This window comes from Rhinatrema bivittatum, chromosome 2 (genome assembly GCF_901001135.1).
Source record: "Rhinatrema bivittatum chromosome 2, aRhiBiv1.1, whole genome shotgun sequence".
Classification (NCBI taxonomy): Eukaryota; Metazoa; Chordata; class Amphibia; order Gymnophiona; family Rhinatrematidae; genus Rhinatrema; species Rhinatrema bivittatum.
The window spans coordinates 208,242,176-208,261,683 of record NC_042616.1 but is presented as its reverse complement, the minus strand read 5'-3'; the positions used below and the strand labels follow the sequence as shown (position 1 = coordinate 208,261,683).

Here is a 19,508-nt window from a genome sequence, read left to right as displayed (position 1 = left end):
CCACTCAGAGCTTCCAGGATTGCATCCAAGTCACCTAGTCTCTCCAGGACTCATGTCCTTGTGGTGGGTACTTTCATATCTGGAACGGGGGGGGGGATCTCTTTTCAAAGTCCCCAAACCTAAATTGTCCTAACCACGGATGCATCCACTCTGGGGTGAGGAGCTCATGTATGTGGGCTCAGCGACTCTGGTTTGGTCAGGAATGTTCTTGTCAAATCAACTTCCTGGAGCTTTGGACGATCAGGTATGTGCTATGGGCTTTCAGAGATCGGCTGTCCAACAAAGTCGTCCTGATCCAAACCGATAACTATGTAACTATCTGGAATGTCAACAAACAGGGAGGGCACGGGAGCGTACCTTCTGTGTCAGGCAGCGGTCCAGATCTGGTCATGGGCCCTGTCCTATGGGATGGTGCTCAGGGCCATGGACCTGGCCGGCATGAGAAAGTGGTAGCGGGCAGGCTGAGTCGGGCCTTCAGACCTCATGAGTGGTCCCTGGACCAGGAGGTAGTGAATGGGATAGTCCGACTCTGGGGGAACCTGGATGTAGATCTGTTCACATCCCCTGCAACAGGAAGGTGCCTTGGTTCTGCTCCCTATGCAAGTCAAACAGCAAACCAGCTTTGGATTCCCTCACCCGTCATTGGGGCAAGGGTCTTCTGTATGCATATCCTCTGATTACCTTAGTGGTGAAGACTGTCTTGAAGTTTTGTGAGGACAGCGGGACTATGATCCTCATAGCCCCTCATTGGCAGAGATAACTCTGGTTTCCTCTCCTACAGGAGTTAACCAGCCAGAGACCGATCAATCTGGGGACTGCCTCAAATCTCATCATGTAAGATCAAGGCAGACTGTGGCATCCCAACCTCCAAGCCCTGTCGCTTACAGCCTGGATGTTGAAAGGTTAATCCTGCAGCTGTTTGATCTTTCAGAGGTTGTGTCTTGGGTCCTGATGGCTTCTAGAAAGCCTTCCATTAGAAAGTCCTGTGGACTGAAGTGGAGGAGGTTTTCCGTGTGGCTTGAGCAGAAGACCAGAGATCTGTTCTCCTGCCCCACACAAAACTGCTTCTTGATTAGCTTCTACACTTATCGGAAGCTGTCTTAAAGACCAACTCTTCGTTGCAATTGGTGCATACCACCAAGGTGTAGATGGTATGCCCATCTCTGTACATCCTATAGTAGTATGTTTCATTCAGGGCCTGCTTCAATTGAAGCCTCCCCAAGGCCTCCCACTATGTCTTGGGACCTCAACATGGTGTTAGCTCAGCTGATGAAAGCTCCTTTTGAGCTGTTGCATACCTGTGACCTGAAGTACCTGACGTCATATTTTTGGGGGCGGTCACTTGAGCAAGCTCCAGGCCTTAGTGACTTATCCACCTTACACAAAGTTTTATCATGACAAGGTAGTCTTGCATACACACCTTAATTTCCTGCCTCGGGTGGTATCTGACTTCCATCTTAACCAGTCCATTGTCCTGCCAACATTCTTTCCCAGGCCCCATTCACACCAAGGCAAACTAGCATTGCCCATTTTGGACTGCAAGCAAGCCTTAGCCTGCTATCTGGAGTGGGCAGAAGCCCATAGACAGACCACCCAACTTTTTCTTTCTTTTGATAAGAATAGGTTGGTTGTTGCCGTTGCCAAACAGTTACTATCCAGTTGGCTAGAAGATTGCATCTCCTTCTGTTATGGCCAGTGGGACTGGATCTTGGGGGTCATGTCAAGGCTCATTCTGTCAGAGCCATGGCAGCGTTGGTGGCCCACTTGTGAGGAGATCTGCAAGGCTGCGATGTGGTGTTCTCTCCACACATTCACATCACATTGCTGTCTGGAAAGGGATGGCTGACGTGACAGTAGGTGTGGACAGTCTGTCCTTTGGAACCTGTTTGAGGTGTAGATCCCAGCTCTTCCTGACCTAGGGCCTGTTAGACTAAACCCAAATGTCTCCCCCCTCCTTTGCAAATAGCACTGGTGGTGTTGTGCCCATTGGCACCTGGTTAGGTGTCTGCTGATTCCCTTTTGTGTTGGGGCGCAGCCTGGAGCTAGGGATTCACCCATGTGTGAGGATCACGATCCTGCTTGTCCTCTGAGAAAGCAGAGTTGCTTACCTGTAACAGGTGTTCTCAGAGGACAGCAGGATGTTAGCCCTCATGAAACCCACCCACCACCCTGTGGAATTGGGTTTCTCCTATTTTTTATTTTCATTGTAATTCTATGTTACAAGACTGGAGAGGAATCCCGCTTGGATGCGTGATATAGGGCATGCTGGACATGTTCAGTGTGCCTAGGCAAAGTTCTAGAAACTTAGACATACGTTTTCTGCATCGGGGCTCCATTTGATGATGTCACCCATGTGTGAGGACTACCAGCCTTCTGCCCTCGGAGAACACTTGTTACAGGTAAGCAACTCTGCTTTCTCATGAACCCTAAAAACCTACAAGAGGCACACTGATTTCCAAGTTGGGTTAAATTCAAAGAAATTTATGAGATAATAGAACAATATTTTTTTTGCACATTACCATTTCTTGAAAATCACAATGCAATTTTCATTAAATCTGGAAAAATGTGTACATCAGGTTGCAGGGAAATATTTCTCTGGAAGTTATCAATTAATGAAAATTAAATTTAACATAAAAGAACTGCAGTAGTGCTGATGTGCCACCATTATAACAATTAGAATTTTTAAAACATTTATATAGTGTGTAGCATTCCAAATACTATCTCGGTGTATTTTACGATTATAGTTCATTTTGGAAAATGCCCCAGTCCACTCTGAGGATAAAAGCTATTTTTTTGCTGAAGAAATACTAGTTAAAGAGCTTCTCTCTAGGGGAAGAGTTGGACTACTGATCCATGCAGTTAAGATGTAGGAACACTGACGTTGAAATCTCCACAAGAGTTGTATAAATGTTTCATTGCTCTGGAAATGATTATAATCTTGTGAGACAGTGGTTAGAGTCCTTCCTATATTTAACAAAGCAGCATACCGATTGGGCCCTGCACCACAAATTGGGTGCTGGTGACGAAATCTTTTTTTTAATTCTTATTTTTAATTAAGGGTCCTGCGGGCCGATAGAGTAAAAGTCTCGGGAGAGCGGGCGAACCCTCCCGGTGCACGCACAGGCCAGTGTCATGTGCACGCGATACAGTAAATAAAAATATTTAAATTAAGGCCCACAGTAAAAAGAGGCACCAGGGACACTAGCACATCCCTAGTGCCTCTTTGGACAGGAGCGGCGGCTGTCAGCGGGTTTGACAGCAGACGCTCAATTTTGCTGGCCTCTGTTCTCAAACCCGCTGACAGCCACGGGTTCGGAAACCAGACACTGGCAAAATTGAGCGTCCGGTTTTCAACCCGCGAGTCTTGGGTCGATTTCAGTTTTTTCTTTTTTAAACTTTGTTTTAACTTTCAAGACCTCCGACTTAATATCGCCATGATATTAAGCAGTTTTTACTGCTTTTCTGTGCACTTTCCCGGTGCCCGGAGAAATTAACGCCTACCTTTGGGTAGGCGCTAATTTCTGAAAGTAAAATGTGCGGCTTGGCTGCACATTTTGCTTTCTGAATCGCGCGGGAATACCTACTAGGGCCATCAACATGTATTTGAATGTTGCGGGCTCTATTAGGTTCGGGGGGGGGGGGGGGGGTTGGACGCGCGTTTTTGACGCGCTATTACCCCATTACTGAATAAGGGGTAAAGCTAGCATGTCAAACGCGCGTCCAATCGCGGGTTAACAGTGCGCTTCGCCGGCGCGCACTGTACATAAGAACTTAAGAAATTGCCATGCTGGGTCAGACCAAGGGTCCATCAAGCCCAGCATCCTGTTTCCAACAGAGGCCAAAACCAGGCCACAAGAACCTGGCAATTACCCAAACACTAAGAAGATCCCATGCTACTGATGCAATTAATAGCAGTGGCTATTCCCTAAGTAAAATTGATTAATAGCCATTAATGGACTTCTCCTCCAAGAACTTATCCAAACCTTTTTTGAACCCAGCTACACTAACTGCACTAACCACATCCTCTGGCAACAAAATTCCAGAGCTTTATTGTGCGTTGAGTGAAAAAGAATTTTCTCCGATTAGTCGTAAATGTGCTACTTGCTAACTTCATGGAATGCCCCCTAGTCCTTCTATTATTTGAAAGTGTAAATAACAGAGTCACATCTACTCGTTCAAGACTTGTTGGTTTGTAAAGAAAAGTCCTTCATGATGCTGCTAACCCCAGTGAAACCAGTTACTGGACTCTTTTGTAAAATGTCATGCCTTTGTCTTTTTCTCTTTACACTATTTTCTTATAAATTAAATTGGAATGCACTGTTCATTTTCCTCTTAAATAGTTAATGTCTGTAGGGACTCATTTAAATGACAGCCAAGCAGAACCTTTAGTATTATTACCTACCTGTTAAAAAGGACTGAGGGTTAAAGAAGCCAGGAAGCCACACGACTGCGGGCAGCACAAGATCTTGTGTCCATGTGTCAAGCTCCCGGCATCTTAAAAGGAGGTCATTAATCCTGTGGGGGGAAAAAAACAAAACCTGGTGGTTTATTCAGAACTTGAAAAATTACATTCACTAAAGAATAGCATGCTAGAAAATAACTGCATCTTTTGAGATGGCACCCTTCCACCTCTTTTTTAACTAGAATTTTAACAACTAGTCTCTGGTTTCAATACACTCTAAAACATACCAGGATCGTACAAAGTACAAGAAGTTGTGCCACTGTCCCAATATTTTACCATGGGAGGGGGGCTAGATTTATTTTAAGTTTATCCAGACAATTGCCTATGTCTTAGTGCCCCAATGTTAAGGCTCCCTTGGGCTGCCTGATGTGGCTCCTCATTGTTTCCTTTGAGGGCTTTTACGTGTGGATCCAGTAAGAAACATGAAGGTGTATGAGTAGGGTATCGGGAGCAGTACCATTTTCTCTGCCCCTCCGCCCTCACCATTCTGAATTCTCTAACAAGAACACCTTCCATCCATTCTTTCTGTACTCTAAAGCAGGAGTGAGCCTCAGCCCCCCTTCCATCCATAAAATTTGTTGGATCCCCCCTGTGTTGGGTTACATTTTGTATATAATATATATTTGTGTATATATATATATGCCAAAGTTTCTCACCAACCAATTGGCTGTTGAAGAGTTTGCCAAATAGCAGGCAATCAAGCTGCCAGCCAGAAGCTCGAAATTTTAGTTTTGATTCTCTTCAGGTTGCTGATAGGCGCAATCAGATATATACAAAGAGAGATAGATACCACACCACATCCAGACAGGCACCTCACAGTAATAGCAGCACAAACTCCTCCCATTGCCAGACACACTGTAAAAAAAAGACACTCAAAATCTATACTGCAAACTTACCATAATATAATAGTAATAACACCAAGAACTCAAACAAGAAAAAGCAGCACTGTAAATATTACACCGAGTCCCAGAATACAAATATAGCACGTACTGGGAACACGAAACAAACCCGATTGCTATAGATCCCTACACAGACACTACACTGTAGCAAAATCTCTCCCCGTAAGAACATAAGAAATTGCCATACTGGGTCAGACCAAGGGTCTATCAAGTCTAGCATCCTGTTTCCAACAGTGGCCAATCCAGGCTACAAGGACCTGGCAAGTACCCAAACACTAAATAGATCCCATGCTATCGATGCCAGTAATAGTAGTGGCTTTTCCCTAAGTCAACTTTATTAACAGCAGTTAATGGACTTCTCCAAGAACTTATCCAAACATTTTTTAAACCCAGCTACACTAACAGCATTAACCACATCCTCTGGCAACAAATTCCAGAGCTTAATTGTGTGTTTCAAATTCAACAGTTGTTCATCAGGGTGCTATTAAACGCTGGTTTGCATAGTGGTGTCAATCTTTCGAAACACGGTCCCATGTTGGGCTGAGAAGAGATGGGTTTTTCTTAAAAAACTTTTCCATGGTGGCTATTTGGCATTTTTCCTGCTATAGGTGGCAAATCACAAGATAAGTCTTTTTGATTGTTGTCCAATTTATGATATGTTTTAATTGCAAAAAAAAGAAAATCTGGCATGTAGCCGCAGACCAATGATTATATATAAGGTGAAAGATAGCAAAAGTGTTGAATAACATTTCCTCTGACACCTATTATGATGAAGAGGATCATTTGAGCCCAATATACAGTGTAACAATGACAGAACCACCATTCCTTAAACAAAATCGAGAAACAAAGCATCAATTATAATAATAGAATCATACTAATAAAAGAATATTTCAAAACTACTGACAAATAGAACATCTATTAAAGTCATATAAATATTTTATTAATTTCCCAAGCACCAATAAAATATTTAAAAACAGCACACACATCAAATAACACCCAATAATTAAAACTAATGATAAAGAAAAGGACCTGCTGTCCATACCTGGGAACTTGATTTCCAGTCACCCTGAGATTGTTGACGATTAGGGGCCTAGGGGCATACCCAGACTTTATCCTCTTGCTCACACACACACACACTCACATGTTCATTATCTCTCATACATATACATACTTGCTAATACATACCCACACACTCGTACACAGGCACTGTTTCTCCCTTTTCGGGAGGGACAAAAGCTCTCTCCCCCAGATTCCTTTATACACACACACAGGCTCTCATCCACACAGACCCCTAGGCAGGCACTCATTCATTCTCACATATACACACACAGACTGACCCCCAGGGAGGCATCCATTCTCTCTTACACACACACACACAAACAAACCTCCAAGCAGGCACTCATTCTCTCACACAAACAGTCCCCCAGGCAGGCACCCATTCTCACACACAAGCTCCCATTCATACACATACACACACTGAAGGCTGGCACTCTCTCTTTGTTTTGACGGTAGCCTCTGAGCCTCTCACATTCCTGCTGCCTCTTTCACCGCCGCTGTTTGGTTGTTGGGGAGTAGCTGATCGCTTATTGCTGCTTATCGCACTGAAGCCTGGTCTGCTGTCTCCTCTTGCAGGCCCCACGATATTAAAAATTGGCGCGACTAGTGCTTCCTCCATGCTGATTTTGTGCATCCTGAGATCAGCATAGAGAAAGTGCTACTCTCACGAGTTCTAATACCACGGGCCTGCACAGATGGGGGTGTCCTTCTCTGCTCAGCTGCCTGTGGGATGAGAACCACTGGCGGCTGCATGGCCTCGCTTTCTGTTTTTCAGCTGCTGGTGGGATTGGGTCCACCAGGGGCCGCATGCACCATTCCCCATGGTATGACATTCGCTTTCCCCTGGAAGCTTGTTTGTAGCCCACTTGGGGGGGGGGGGGGGCGGGGTTTGCATGCTTGCTCTAAAGGATGCCCTATTTTCAGAATACTCAGATTACACAATAACAAATTATTATTTCCAAATATCTTGTAATGTGTTTAAATTTGGCAGGACCAATTTCTTTGATCATCTTGCTTCATCACTATGAATCCTTAAGGTTACTTAGGTTGTTCCAGCAAGCTTTTCTTTGTCCTGGGTCTTGATGCAGATCAGCTATGTTTTTGGCCCAGCTTTGCAGAATTTTATTCCATTAGAGGCAAGGCTAGAGACAAACCCTTTTTCCGGAAGTTGATTAAGACCTGGATGTTCAACCTGTCATTTAAGTATCAGTGGGATGGGATAGTCAAATCCACAGCTTTGGGCCTGAGTTGGGCTATTTTTTAATTTGTAGTTTTTATTATATTTTTGTTTATGTGAATTGTATAGTTGTGTATTGTTAATCCAGCTATGATTGTTAATGTTGTCTTTTTTGTAATTAATATTTTTATGCTATTTTAACCTGTTTTGGGCTTAATATGTAAAAGGGGGATATTAAGTCCCAATAAATAAATACATGTAGACAGGATAGATAATAAGCTGAATAAAAATTATCTGGATTATTTTATTTCACTTCTGAGGAAAAACAAGTGTCTACAAAGTTTTTGAACATTTCATTATTAATATAAATAAATTACAGAACTGTTGTGCTAACCCTTATTCAAACTTCATTTAGGGGCAAATTTACTGAGCCAGGGGTGGCGAACTCGTGTCCTCGAGGGCCACAAACAGACCAGGTTTTCAGGATAACCCAAATGAATGTGCATGAGATAGTTTTGCATACATTGGAGACAAAGCATGCAGATCTATCTCATGTATATTCATTGTGGATATCCTGAAAACTTGGCCTGTTTGTGGCTCTCGAGGACCAGAGTTTTCCACCTGTGTACTAAGCGGTGCTAAAAAAATGGCCACAATACAGCAAGTAATTAATTTGTTAACATCCAATTTTAATGCATCTTACTTATATAAGAACATACGAAATGCCATGTGGATCAGACCAAGATCCTGGAGCTTATCATCCTGTTTTCAACAGTGACCAATCCATGTTGCAAGTACTTGGCAGAGCCTATAAAGTAGATCTATTTCATGTTACTCCCTCCCAAAGATAGCAATAGCTTTCTTTAGTCTACTTGGCTAATAATGTGTTATGGACTTTTTCTCCAGGAACTTGTCCAGACCTCTTTTAAACCCTTGACCATGTCCTCTTGGCACCAGATTTCACAATTTGATTGTGGGTTGCATGAAAATGAATTCTATGATTTGTTTTAAATCTGATGGTGGTTAGTTTCACGGAGTGCCCCTCTTATTTTAGTCGTTTTTGAAATTGTAAATAACCATTCTTTATTTACCCATTGCACCCCATCCATGATTTTATATACTTTCTTCATGTCTTCTATCAGCCATCTTTTTTCCGAGGTGAAGAGCCTACCCTACATAGCCTCTCAAAGTAAGAGCCATTCCGCCCCTTAATCATTTTTGTCACCCTCTTCTGTACTTTTTCTAATCCTACTATGTCTTTTTTTTTTTTTTTTTAAATGGGCGACCATAACTGCACACAATACTCAAAGTGCAGTCATACCATGGCTAGATACAGAGGCAATATTTTTCTATTTTATTCTCCATTCCTTTCTGGATTATTTGTAACATTCTATGTGCTTTTTTGACTGCCACTGCATACTTAGCTGAGGATTTCAATGTATTGTCCACAAGGACCCCAAGGTCCTTTCCCTGGATGGTGACAGGGAAATACTTACAATACCTGAATATAATTCGCCTTGAGCTACCAATGAAACAGCATCAAATAAAATAGGAACAAAAACAAGATAAAGAAGTAAAATCAAGATATATTTTGAGCAAATAAAGAAAGATGCAGATATTTATTATCCCTACAAGCAGCAATACTAGCAAATGCTTTTCAGACAGTGCAAATGGCAATTAGCTGATACAATTATTCCTATTTATGTTTTAAATTTAATTTTATTCCTCAAGTTATTACTGTTTAAAAAATTTTGAAAGTTTCTCTTCCTCAGTCACACTCGCCATTATGAGTAAAGGTAAACTGTAGCATAAATGAACTGGTGCTTATTAGATTCCCACACAATAAAGTATAAACAGCTGCAGAGTGAACTCGAGCAATTTAGATTTTTAGAAACAATGTGACCATAAAAATAACAACCCTTTTTAACATGTAAATACTTCAAATAAAATATAGTTGAACAAAAGAGAACGGAGACCTAGGAGTAAGTTCAAAAAAAGACATAGTAGAGAGAGACAGCATTCAAGTTTGATATTTTTTAAGTACTACTGCTACCTTAAAAAGTATAAATTTATTACACTCTATGTAGTGGGGAATCTAAAATATTGATTCCTTAGCATTCAGGCAGGTCAATCCCAATGAGTGGGTTATGCACCTCTGCCAGCAGATGAAGCCAGAGCAAATGCTGATGTCATGCCCCAACATCAGCCAACCAGTATTCTCTGTCTCCAGCAGATGGTGGACATGCATTTCCCTTCGGGGGATTGCTTCCTGAGGTGATACCATGTGGTCCCTCCCTCAGTAGAATGCCCTCAGTCCAGAAGCCTGGACTGGCATGGATCTAAAATTTCAATTAGAAGTTGCAGGCTGAGAAAGGCTTGGCAGTGAAGGCTTTAGCCCTCTTCCCTCATAGCCAGAACCTGTTCCAGCTCTCACCCTGGGAGGGCTGAGCTCAGGTAAAGAGTTTTTTACTTTCCAAAAAAAAAAAAAAAACAGCAAGAGGAAGAAAGAAAGCAGGAGAGAGGGACTGTGACCTCAGCATTCGGTTCTCCTGCTCACATCTCTGGGGAGTTTGGTGAGGTGAGGAGCTAGTGCAGATGCGGTGGGTTGAGCAGCCATTTAGCTAGGTCCCGTTGCCAGGTTTCTCTACTTTTGGCGCGAGGTAGGCCATGAGGTGGTTTCATGTGTTTTGGGGTTTTTTTTATTACAGACCATCGGTGAGCGCCCAGTTGTGCACACAACTTCAACATCTTTTTTGGTGTTGGTACTGGGCGCTCAGTTTGGGCCCTAGTTGGGCAAGCGGCCCAGGCATGTTTACTTGCATGCACATTTGTTGGGTGTGTCCATTTTGGGTGCGGGTTTTATGTGTGCATAATGTAGGAGCGAGCTTTATTGATCTGCACACTTACAACCAGGGTTCCTGCAGCGAAGAAGCCTAAGCGCTTATCCATTTGTGCTGCATGCCACATCAGAGCCATTCAGCTGGTGCTGTCTTTAAGCCTATGTCAGCACTGCGTGGATGCTCAGGGGGATTTACCTCCTTTTGATTTTGCTGATGATGGTCCATCTCCTCGGTCTGTGGGGATGTGGGACAGAGAGTGGCACAATGGGGGGTGTCTCCTCCCTCAGTCGATCCACGGACCAAGTCGTCGGGAGACACTTGCTCTCAGGATGTCAGCTTTGGGCATATGGGGCCTGGAATGGACCAGTTCATTTCCTGGGTAGAATTCTTCTAGGGTTTGCAGACATTTCTACAAGGGTGCTCTTCTGAGTTGGCAGGGCCTGCTAATGTAGGTCCATGTGCTCAGCGAGCTCCTCCACCTGTCTCTACAGTCAAGCATCATGGCACAGCGTAGTCTGATCAGGCTCGAATGCAGATGGATCAAGATGATACTGATGATGAAGGTAGTGGCGCTCCCTGTGAGGAAGGGGAGATTCCTCCAGATTTGGAGCTTTATAGAACGTTTCTCAGTTTCTTTCATAGAGATGAATTGCCTAGCTTGATCTCTGACCTTGAAGACCCTTGGAGTGACTGGGTCTGATCCCTTGGGGATGCAGGAGGAGGATCCCATTTTAGTCACCCTATACAAGGCTCCCTGTTTCTTTCCCCATTGATGGCAATCCAGGAATTGATTGATCTGGAATGGAGTGTGCCAGAGTTGTCCTTTATAGAAGGATGTACACCTTGGTGGCTTTATATCCCTTGGATCCACAGAGCAGTTGTGTTTCCATAAAGTGGATGCCTTGGTGTGTTCTGTCATGAAATTTACCACCATACTGGTAGAGGGAGGTGCGGAATGGATGCTCAGGATAGAAGGATTGAGGCTATCCTAAATAAAGCCTTTGAGGCAGTGACTATGAACTTATAAATTGCTTCTTGTTGTGCTGTGGTAGTTCATGCTATCCTGTATCTTTGTCAAGATTCTGCTTGCGCCTTGTCCAATCTTGGGCCTACGATAGAGCCAGAAGCTGTCGTCTTAGCTGATGCAGGCTGTGACTTGGTTTGCACACCTGCCAGAGGAGTTGTTTCGGTTATTGCAGCCAGGCAGCACCTGTGGCTGCACAACTGGTTGGCAGATACTATTTCAAAGGCTAATCTTACCAAACTGCCCTTGAAGGGCTCGCTGCTGTTTGGCAGAGAATTAGAAAAATTGGCAATTAAATGGGGAAAGACCCGGGTCCCTTGTTTGCCAGAAGACAAGAAACCCATTGCCCAATCTTTTCGGGTGGGTGGCTGCTCTCGAGATTACAGGCCTTATAGGAGAGGTACTTCCCAGAGGTCCTGTCCTTTCTGCAGGTCTGTCCTTTCGCCCCTAGGACCTCGAAAGGATGTGGGCTCTGGATGTGGAGACCCTCAGTCTTCCAATGAAGGTTTGCGGGCTCACCCAGTGGTGCAGAAGATAGGGGGCAGGTGGGTCCATATTACTTCAGATCACTGGGTTCTCGAAGTGGTTCGGGATGGGTATGCTCTTGAATTTCGTTGCATTCGTCTGGATGCTTTTATGGTCTCTCCTTGCAACCCCCCTCAGAAGAGGGTAGAAATGGAAGTGACATTACAATGTCAGGAAGTATTTCTTCACGGAGAGGGTGGTGGATGCCTGGAATGCCCTTCCGGAGGAAGTGGTGAAGACCAGAACTGTGAAGGACTTCAAAGGGGCGTGGGATAAACACTGTGGATCCATAAAGTCAAGAGGCTGCCAATGAAGAGTGGGTGACTCGCCAGAATGATGGCTACTGCCTGGACACAATACCCTTATTCAATAAACATACACATGGTTACTGTGACGCCAACATCACTCTAAGCTTCAACAGCAAGAGGAAATGTGGAAAAAAGGATTTGCACTCACAAAGCCGGGAGTAGCTGGCTTGTTACGGCGGTTACTACCCCAAACCAAATGTGCCTGATACTTCACTTTCGATGCACATCCAGCATAGCTCTCTGCTCCAACGGCAGGGGAGAAGAAAAACTGATACTTCACGCATATCCAGCATAGCTCTCTGCTTCAACGGCAGGGGAAAAGAAAAACTGATACTTCACGCATACCCAGCATAGCTTCAATGGCAGGGGAGAAGAAAAAAGGATTCACACTCACAAAGCGGGGAGTAGCTGGCTTGTTACGGCGGTTACTACCCCAAACCAAATGTGCCTGATACTTCACTTTCGATGCACATCCAGCATAGCTCTCTGCTCCAACGGCAGGGGAGAAGAAAAACTGATACTTCACGCATATCCAGCATAGCTCTCTGCTTCAACGGCAGGGGAAAAGAAAAACTGATACTTCACGCATACCCAGCATAGCTTCAATGGCAGGGGAGAAGAAAAAAGGATTCACACTCACAAAGCGGGGAGTAGCTGGCTTGTTACGGCGGTTACTACCCCAAACCAAATGTGCCTGATACTTCACTTTCGATGCATATCCAGCATAGCTCTCTGCTTCAACGGCAGGGGAGAAGAAAAAACTGATACTTCACGCATATCCAGCATAGCTCTCTGCTTCAACGGCAGGGGAGAAGAAAAACAACCAATAAGGGCTGTATAACATAGTCTGGGTTAAAACAAATAAGCATGGGTGTAGCTTGCTTATTGCGGCGGTTACTACCCCCTAACTAATCAAGCTAGATATTTCACTTGGATGCAGCTCCATCACTGCTCTCTACATTAATGGTGGGGGAGGAAGGGAAATAGAACCAAGAGCTAAAAGAAACAGATAAGTATGAGAGAAAAAATGTGTGAAGCTGGCTGGGCAGACTGGATGGGCCATTTGGTCTTCTTCTGCCGTCATTTCTATGTTTCTATGTAAAGGCTGTTGATCCTGAACACGCTGATTCCCATTCCTGAATTGCAGCAAAATATAGGCTTTTATTCCATTTATTTTGTTGTGCCCAAGAAGGAAGGGTCATTTCGGCCCATACTAACTCTCAAGGGCATCAACCGACATTTACAAGTCATGCATTTCAGGATGGAAATGGTGCGCTCTGTCGTAATGGCAGTACAAGCAGGGGTGTACCTTACGGCTGTAGATCTGACAAAGGCGTATCTGTATATTCCCATCCGTCGGGAACATCAGCAGTTCCTCTAGTTTGTTATTCTGGATCGTCATTACTAATTTCAGGCCTTGCCTATCGGGCTGGCCACGGTGCCCAAGACCTTTTCCAAGGTTATGGTGGTGGTAGTAGCAGCCTTCCGCAAGGAGGCCATTCTAGTTCACCCCTATCTGGATGACTGGTTGATTCAAGCCAAGGACGTGCATGATAGTCTTCGTGCTTCTAGTAGCATGGTTTCCATACTATAGGAGCTAGGCTGGGTGGTAAATCTGGCCAAGACCAATTTGCAGCTGTCTCAGAGCCTGGAGTATCTCAGGGTTTGGTTTGATACAAGGCAAGGCAGAGTATTTCTGCCAGAGTCTCAGATCTGCAAGCTAATGATGCAAGTTCAATCCCTGTGGAAATCTGTTTATCCGACTGTGTGGTCATATCTGCAGGTCCTGGGATTGACGGCTGCCGCATTGGAAGTGTTCCCTGGGCAAGGGCTCATATATGCCATCTCCAACGCGCATTGCTCTCCTGATGGAGTCTGCAGTTGCAGAACTATGCATTGTGGCTGTTCCTTCAGTTTAGAGGTGAGGTCCAAGTTGGACTGGTGGTTACAGGTGGATCATGTCAGGAAGGGAGTTTCCCTGGAGACGCCAGATTGGTTGGTGCTTATGACAGATGGAGCCTCCGGGACTGTCAGGAGTTAGTGGTACAAGGGTGTTGGGATGCAGCAGAGTGACAGTGGAACATCAACAGACTGGAGGCATGAGCGGTTCAATTAGCGTTCCTGTGGTTCGTCAAGCGGCTAGAGCCTCAGGCGGCCTGGATAATGTCAGACAATGCAATGACTGTGGTTTACATCAATCATCAGGATGGAACCAAGAATCAACAGGTATTGGAGGAGATAGATGTGCTCATGGTGTGGGCAGAGCAGCATCTCCTAAGCATATCCGCCTCTCACATTGCTGGAAAAAACAATATCAGAGCTGTTTTCCTCATCAGGAGAAGCATGGGCTCAGAAAAATGGGAGCTGGTGAGCAGGGCTTTCCAGCTCCTGGTGAACTACTGGGGCCTACTGGATCTAGACCTGTTGGCGAACTTCAACAATGCAAAGGTTCCATGCTTTTTAGTCGCAGACGGGACCCAAAAGCATGGGCATAGACGCTATCGTTTCCGCCCTGGCGTTTGATAGGCAGGCTGGTACAGAAGATTGCAAGTCAAACCAATACCATCCTTTTAATGGCTCTAGTTTTGGATTGAAGGTACGCTGATCTCCAGAGACTTCTAGTGGGAAATCCCTTCCAGCTACCATCTCTGACAGATCTGTTACATCAGGGGCCCATTATGTACGACAATCCAGGTCGATTCTGTCTTACGGTTTGGCCATTGAAAGGTCTCAATGGTTGAAGTGCAGTTGAAGTGCCTGCTGTAATTTCCATTCTTCTTCGAGACCGGAAATTTTCTACTTCTCTAACTTATGTTAGTATGGAGGGTCTTTGAGGCCTGATGTTCTGAGCGAAGTACTCAACCACTCAAGGTGGATATCCCTTTGATTTTGGAATTTTTACAGGACGACTTGCTTAAAGGTTTGGCCCTTAACACCTTGAAGGTTCAAGTTGCAGCACTGGCTTGTTATAGGGGAAGAGTCAATGGAGGGCCTTTGTCTTCCCATCTAGATGTGTCCCGTTTCTTGCAGGGAGTTAAGCATCTTTGCCCCCTGTTGCAGCTTCAGTGCCTTTGTGGGATCTTAACTTGGTCCTCGAGTTCTTGGTAGGTCTGACTTTTTGACCGCTGTGTCCCCTTCCTTGCAGCTGCTTACATTGAAGACAGTTTTTCTGGTAGCAGTCTGTATGGCACATCAGGTCTTTGAGCTTCAGGCTCTTTCTTGCTGTGAGAGCCTTTTCTCTGTATGACTCCGGATGCGATTCAACTTCGGATGGGCCCCTTTTTTATTTTTTTTTGCCAAAGGTGGTTTTGGAGTTTCATTTGAATCAGTCCATTTCCCTGCCCACTTTGGACAGGGACAGAGATGAAGCTGAGTACCATTTTTTGTGTTCTTTGGATCTTAAGTGTCATTTACTGCAGTACTTAGAGCAGACTAAAGTTGTTCGGACGTCTGAACGCCTGTTTGTGCTCCATGGTAGAGGTAAGTAGGGAGCACTGGCGACACGGGCAACGATTCCCCACTGGATTAAGGAAGTCATTACAGCAGCCCATGTAGCTGATGAGGTGGCATTGCCCAATCAGGTTAGTCCACATGCCATGAAGGCACAGGCAGTATCATGGGCACAGCTTCATTTGTTGTTGCCTTATGCAATTTGCCGAGTGGTGACACCTCACAAGCATTACCACTTGGGCAGTTTTGACTGGACTGCTGGCAGCCCCCCGCCCGTCTCGATATTAGCTTTGGTACATGCCACTCTTTGGGATTGACCTGCCCAAATGCTGAGGGAGGAGAAATTATTACTTACCTGATAATTTCCTTTTCTCTAGTAAGGGCAGGTCAATCCCAGACCTGCACTTGGCTGCTGATGTTTATATTTGTGTTTAGCCTTTCTTAGGGCAAGCTGTGCAGAGTATGATTCCTACTCTTCATTGAAAACTAGTAAGTGGCTTCTCTATCTCTTAGTTTACTAGCTGTTTTCCTTCTTCTAGCTGAGCTCAGTGTTCCTGTTTGTTGGGAAACATGAATGGTTGATTGTTAATAGTAATGTTTAAGTATAATCAGTTTTGTGCACAGTTTGGCTTTACTGTCAGACTGTCGGGGTAGGACTATATGACTGTAACGTCAGCTTTTGCTTCTCCATCTGCTGGCAGAGGTGTATAAGCCACTCACTGGGATTGACCTGCTCTTACTAGAGGACAGAAAATTATCAGGTAAGCAGTAATTTCTCCTTCTTTGTTAATATATAACTTACCATTGTGCTAGTCCATAAGTTGATGGATATGCGAGTTTGGTCCATGCATCTGGAACACTGTCGTAGTACAGTGCGGATTGCTGTGCTTCCATATCAGGAGAAATGGTCAGTTCTCCCTGGTGTACAAAAATATTTATGTAAGTAAATTTTCAATAGTCTTTAGCATATAAAGCTTGGACATAAAAATAAATATCTTACTTTTAAGCCAAGGTCTAATTCTTTAAGTGATCTCCCTATCTCTCGAATTAGAATATTCATCCTCTCGCATTCTTGGAAACAAACAAGAACATAAGGATTTCGATCTGTTGTCTTCTGCATTATCTCTGTCATACTGAATTCTTCTGGCAGCTTCTCCAAAATGCCATCCAGAGTATTTTTGATCTTACAATAGGAAATGCAGAAAGAGTACAATGCAACTTTAATATAGCCTCCTTCACACATGTATCCCAATATATTTTACAATCACAGATAACATGATAGTAATCAGTACAAGTAGAGCGAGAGAACAAATAATTAAGAGGTCAATATTCTGTAATGCTTTTTCTGTATATGAGAGACATCTTTAGGATATCGCAAAGATCACCCTGCATGAGAGCACAACACAATAAAAAATGTGCATTTTTCCTTTAGAAAAGAAATCTCAAATGGTAAATCATAAAAATGAAGTGTTTTCAGTGCTGTTGTCCTTTACCCAATATTCAAATAATACCTCTTTCAGTTCTGTTTAGTGACATTACTCACAGTGCATCCTGGGAGTCTGAGGATCTGTCATCATTTCATTGTGCTTTGTCAAATTAAAAATTACAAAATACAATATTGGCAAGACATAAAATGGAACGTAATAATTTTGGTTCATTAATCTACCACAAAAGTTATCTATTTTTTGATAAAGGATGCCTGAAAAGGATACAGTATGTAAAGTTGTGAAATACTGTGATATTGTAAAAGACTGCCCTGTGCTGCTGCCAGTGAAATAAAATTCCTATCTGTCCGAATCAGTCCTCTCCGAACTATTCTAAACTATTTATGCATAATGATGGCATCAAGGGGACTAAACTACTTTGGTTACCTTGAGCTTGACCTGAAATGGAGCCAAGCATGGTTCAGAAGATAAAGTAGCACACCAAAATTGGGGTATGGCATGAAAAGAAATAGATGCTATTCAAAATATGTAAAATAGAAATTAAAAAAAAAAAAGTTCTCTCTATATATCTATCTATTAAGAGATATATTACGAGTTCCAAATTCAACACATCTGTCCAGCTCGATTGGCACTTAGCCAGACCAATGTCTGGATTGGAAAATCCTGCCAGTCTGACTCCAACATAGCCCGCTAAGTTTTCAGGCAGCCAGGTCAGGTAGAGCAGCATCCTCCAGCTACGTTAGCTGGTTAATGCTAATTTTCAGCATTAGCTAGCTAACATAGCCAGATTAGATCTGCTCTTTGGCTGCTCTAAAGTAAAGTTAGCCACATAAAGTTATCTGGCTAACTTTTAGCTGGCTACATGCCTCAATGTGCCAGTGCTGCTGAATATCCTGGCTAAATGTGCTAGCTGGCCAGCAGGTGAATATATACACTATATACATAAGGCCCAGCCTTTAATGCAAAGTGTACATTATGAGCCACTTCAGCTCAGGCCAATCTTACCTATCTTCACGGAAGGCTTGAGAGCATAGGCTGCCCATGTATGCTGCCATTGACCAAGCAATGATAAAACTTCTAGTGATAGTCAAGAGTGAAAAAACAATTATCCAGGGCTGGTCATGGGAAGGACAATTTTCAGAGCGATGTAGCCTGATGAACAGGTATTTACCCAGGTAGATTGCCTTGGGTGAAAATTCCCCCCCCCCCCCCCCCCTCCCTGTCCTACACCAGTATAACATTCTCTTATGCTGCCGCCATCAGTCCAACTTCCGGCTGCCTGTCTCACTCTTTCCTACTATGCATCTATACTCCCAAACAGCCAAATTGTTATGACATTATGGCACTTCAAGGGGTGTAGGCAGCTAAGTTATTTGTACTCTTCTCCTTCCCCCCAAATGTGCAAGATAAATGTCCAGTATTATGTTTGCATGAGAAGTAGGTTTGAATAATTGGTCTTACCCACACTCCCGCTTTTGTGCCTTAGCATGTAATTACACAAGCGAGTAAGCTCATTACCAAACATGTTATTGCTGGACCATTACAATTTTTTTTTTAGTTAGTTGGTTTCTATGGAAACAAGGCATTGTTATTAACATCCTAACGCATTTATCACAAGTTATTGCTTACTTGCTTCTATCCTATGTGTTTTGCTAATATTGTGTTTTCCAATGCCAAATAAATGAGTCCTTAAAGGTGTGTTGAGATTAATAATAAGATCTTATTAGGGACATTTTTTAAGGAAACAAATGCAATCTATTAGCACTCCATACACAAAATAGGTGTTGCACTCCCTTGGCAAGGTCGATATCTTCCTTTAGTAAGTCAATTGATTAAAAATTAAAAGCCAAAAGATGAGGTCTCCTAAGCCATATTTACTTCTTTGCCTTGGATTGTCTGAGCCATGAGTTGAGGTTGGTCTCTTCTTGGCCTCTCTGCTGAGACTGTGAACCTGTACAATATGAGAGATAATACCCTGCTACTTGACCCCATTTGGGATACAAAAGCTTTAATCCTGCTTTGGCTAGGGTCCAGTCTTCAACTGGCCTTATAGTATTCAAACAATACTAAGGTCTGATTGATGAGCTGAAGATAGTCACTGCTTGGTCTTTTTGCTGAAATAAAGATATTTAACATGTAGGGGAGGGGGTTAATACCTACCACTGAAACCCTGTTGGGGCCATAAAACTGGACCATGACCAAACTGGACTTATTAAATCTCCACAGAACACACACAAAAAAAAAGCACAATGGCAGCTGCGGACATTACCCAAAGCTTCAAGCACTAAACACTTCATCAAGATGTCCATCAAGTTTCTGTGT

At 43.7% G+C, this 19,508-nt stretch overlaps 1 protein-coding gene across 1 annotated transcript in view; it reads right to left on the bottom strand.

Moving 5' to 3' along the window:
- Window positions 1–19,508, bottom strand: part of DNAH11 (dynein axonemal heavy chain 11) — a 725,796-nt gene that overhangs the window by 4,537 nt on the left and 701,751 nt on the right. Inside the window, exons 78-80 of the mRNA XM_029589065.1 lie at window positions 16,742–16,924; window positions 16,544–16,659; window positions 4,403–4,515 (exon numbers count right to left, since the gene is read on the bottom strand). Coding sequence (XP_029444925.1) covers window positions 4,403–4,515; window positions 16,544–16,659; window positions 16,742–16,924 — 412 coding nt within the window. The remainder of the gene's footprint in view (window positions 1–4,402; window positions 4,516–16,543; window positions 16,660–16,741; window positions 16,925–19,508) is intronic.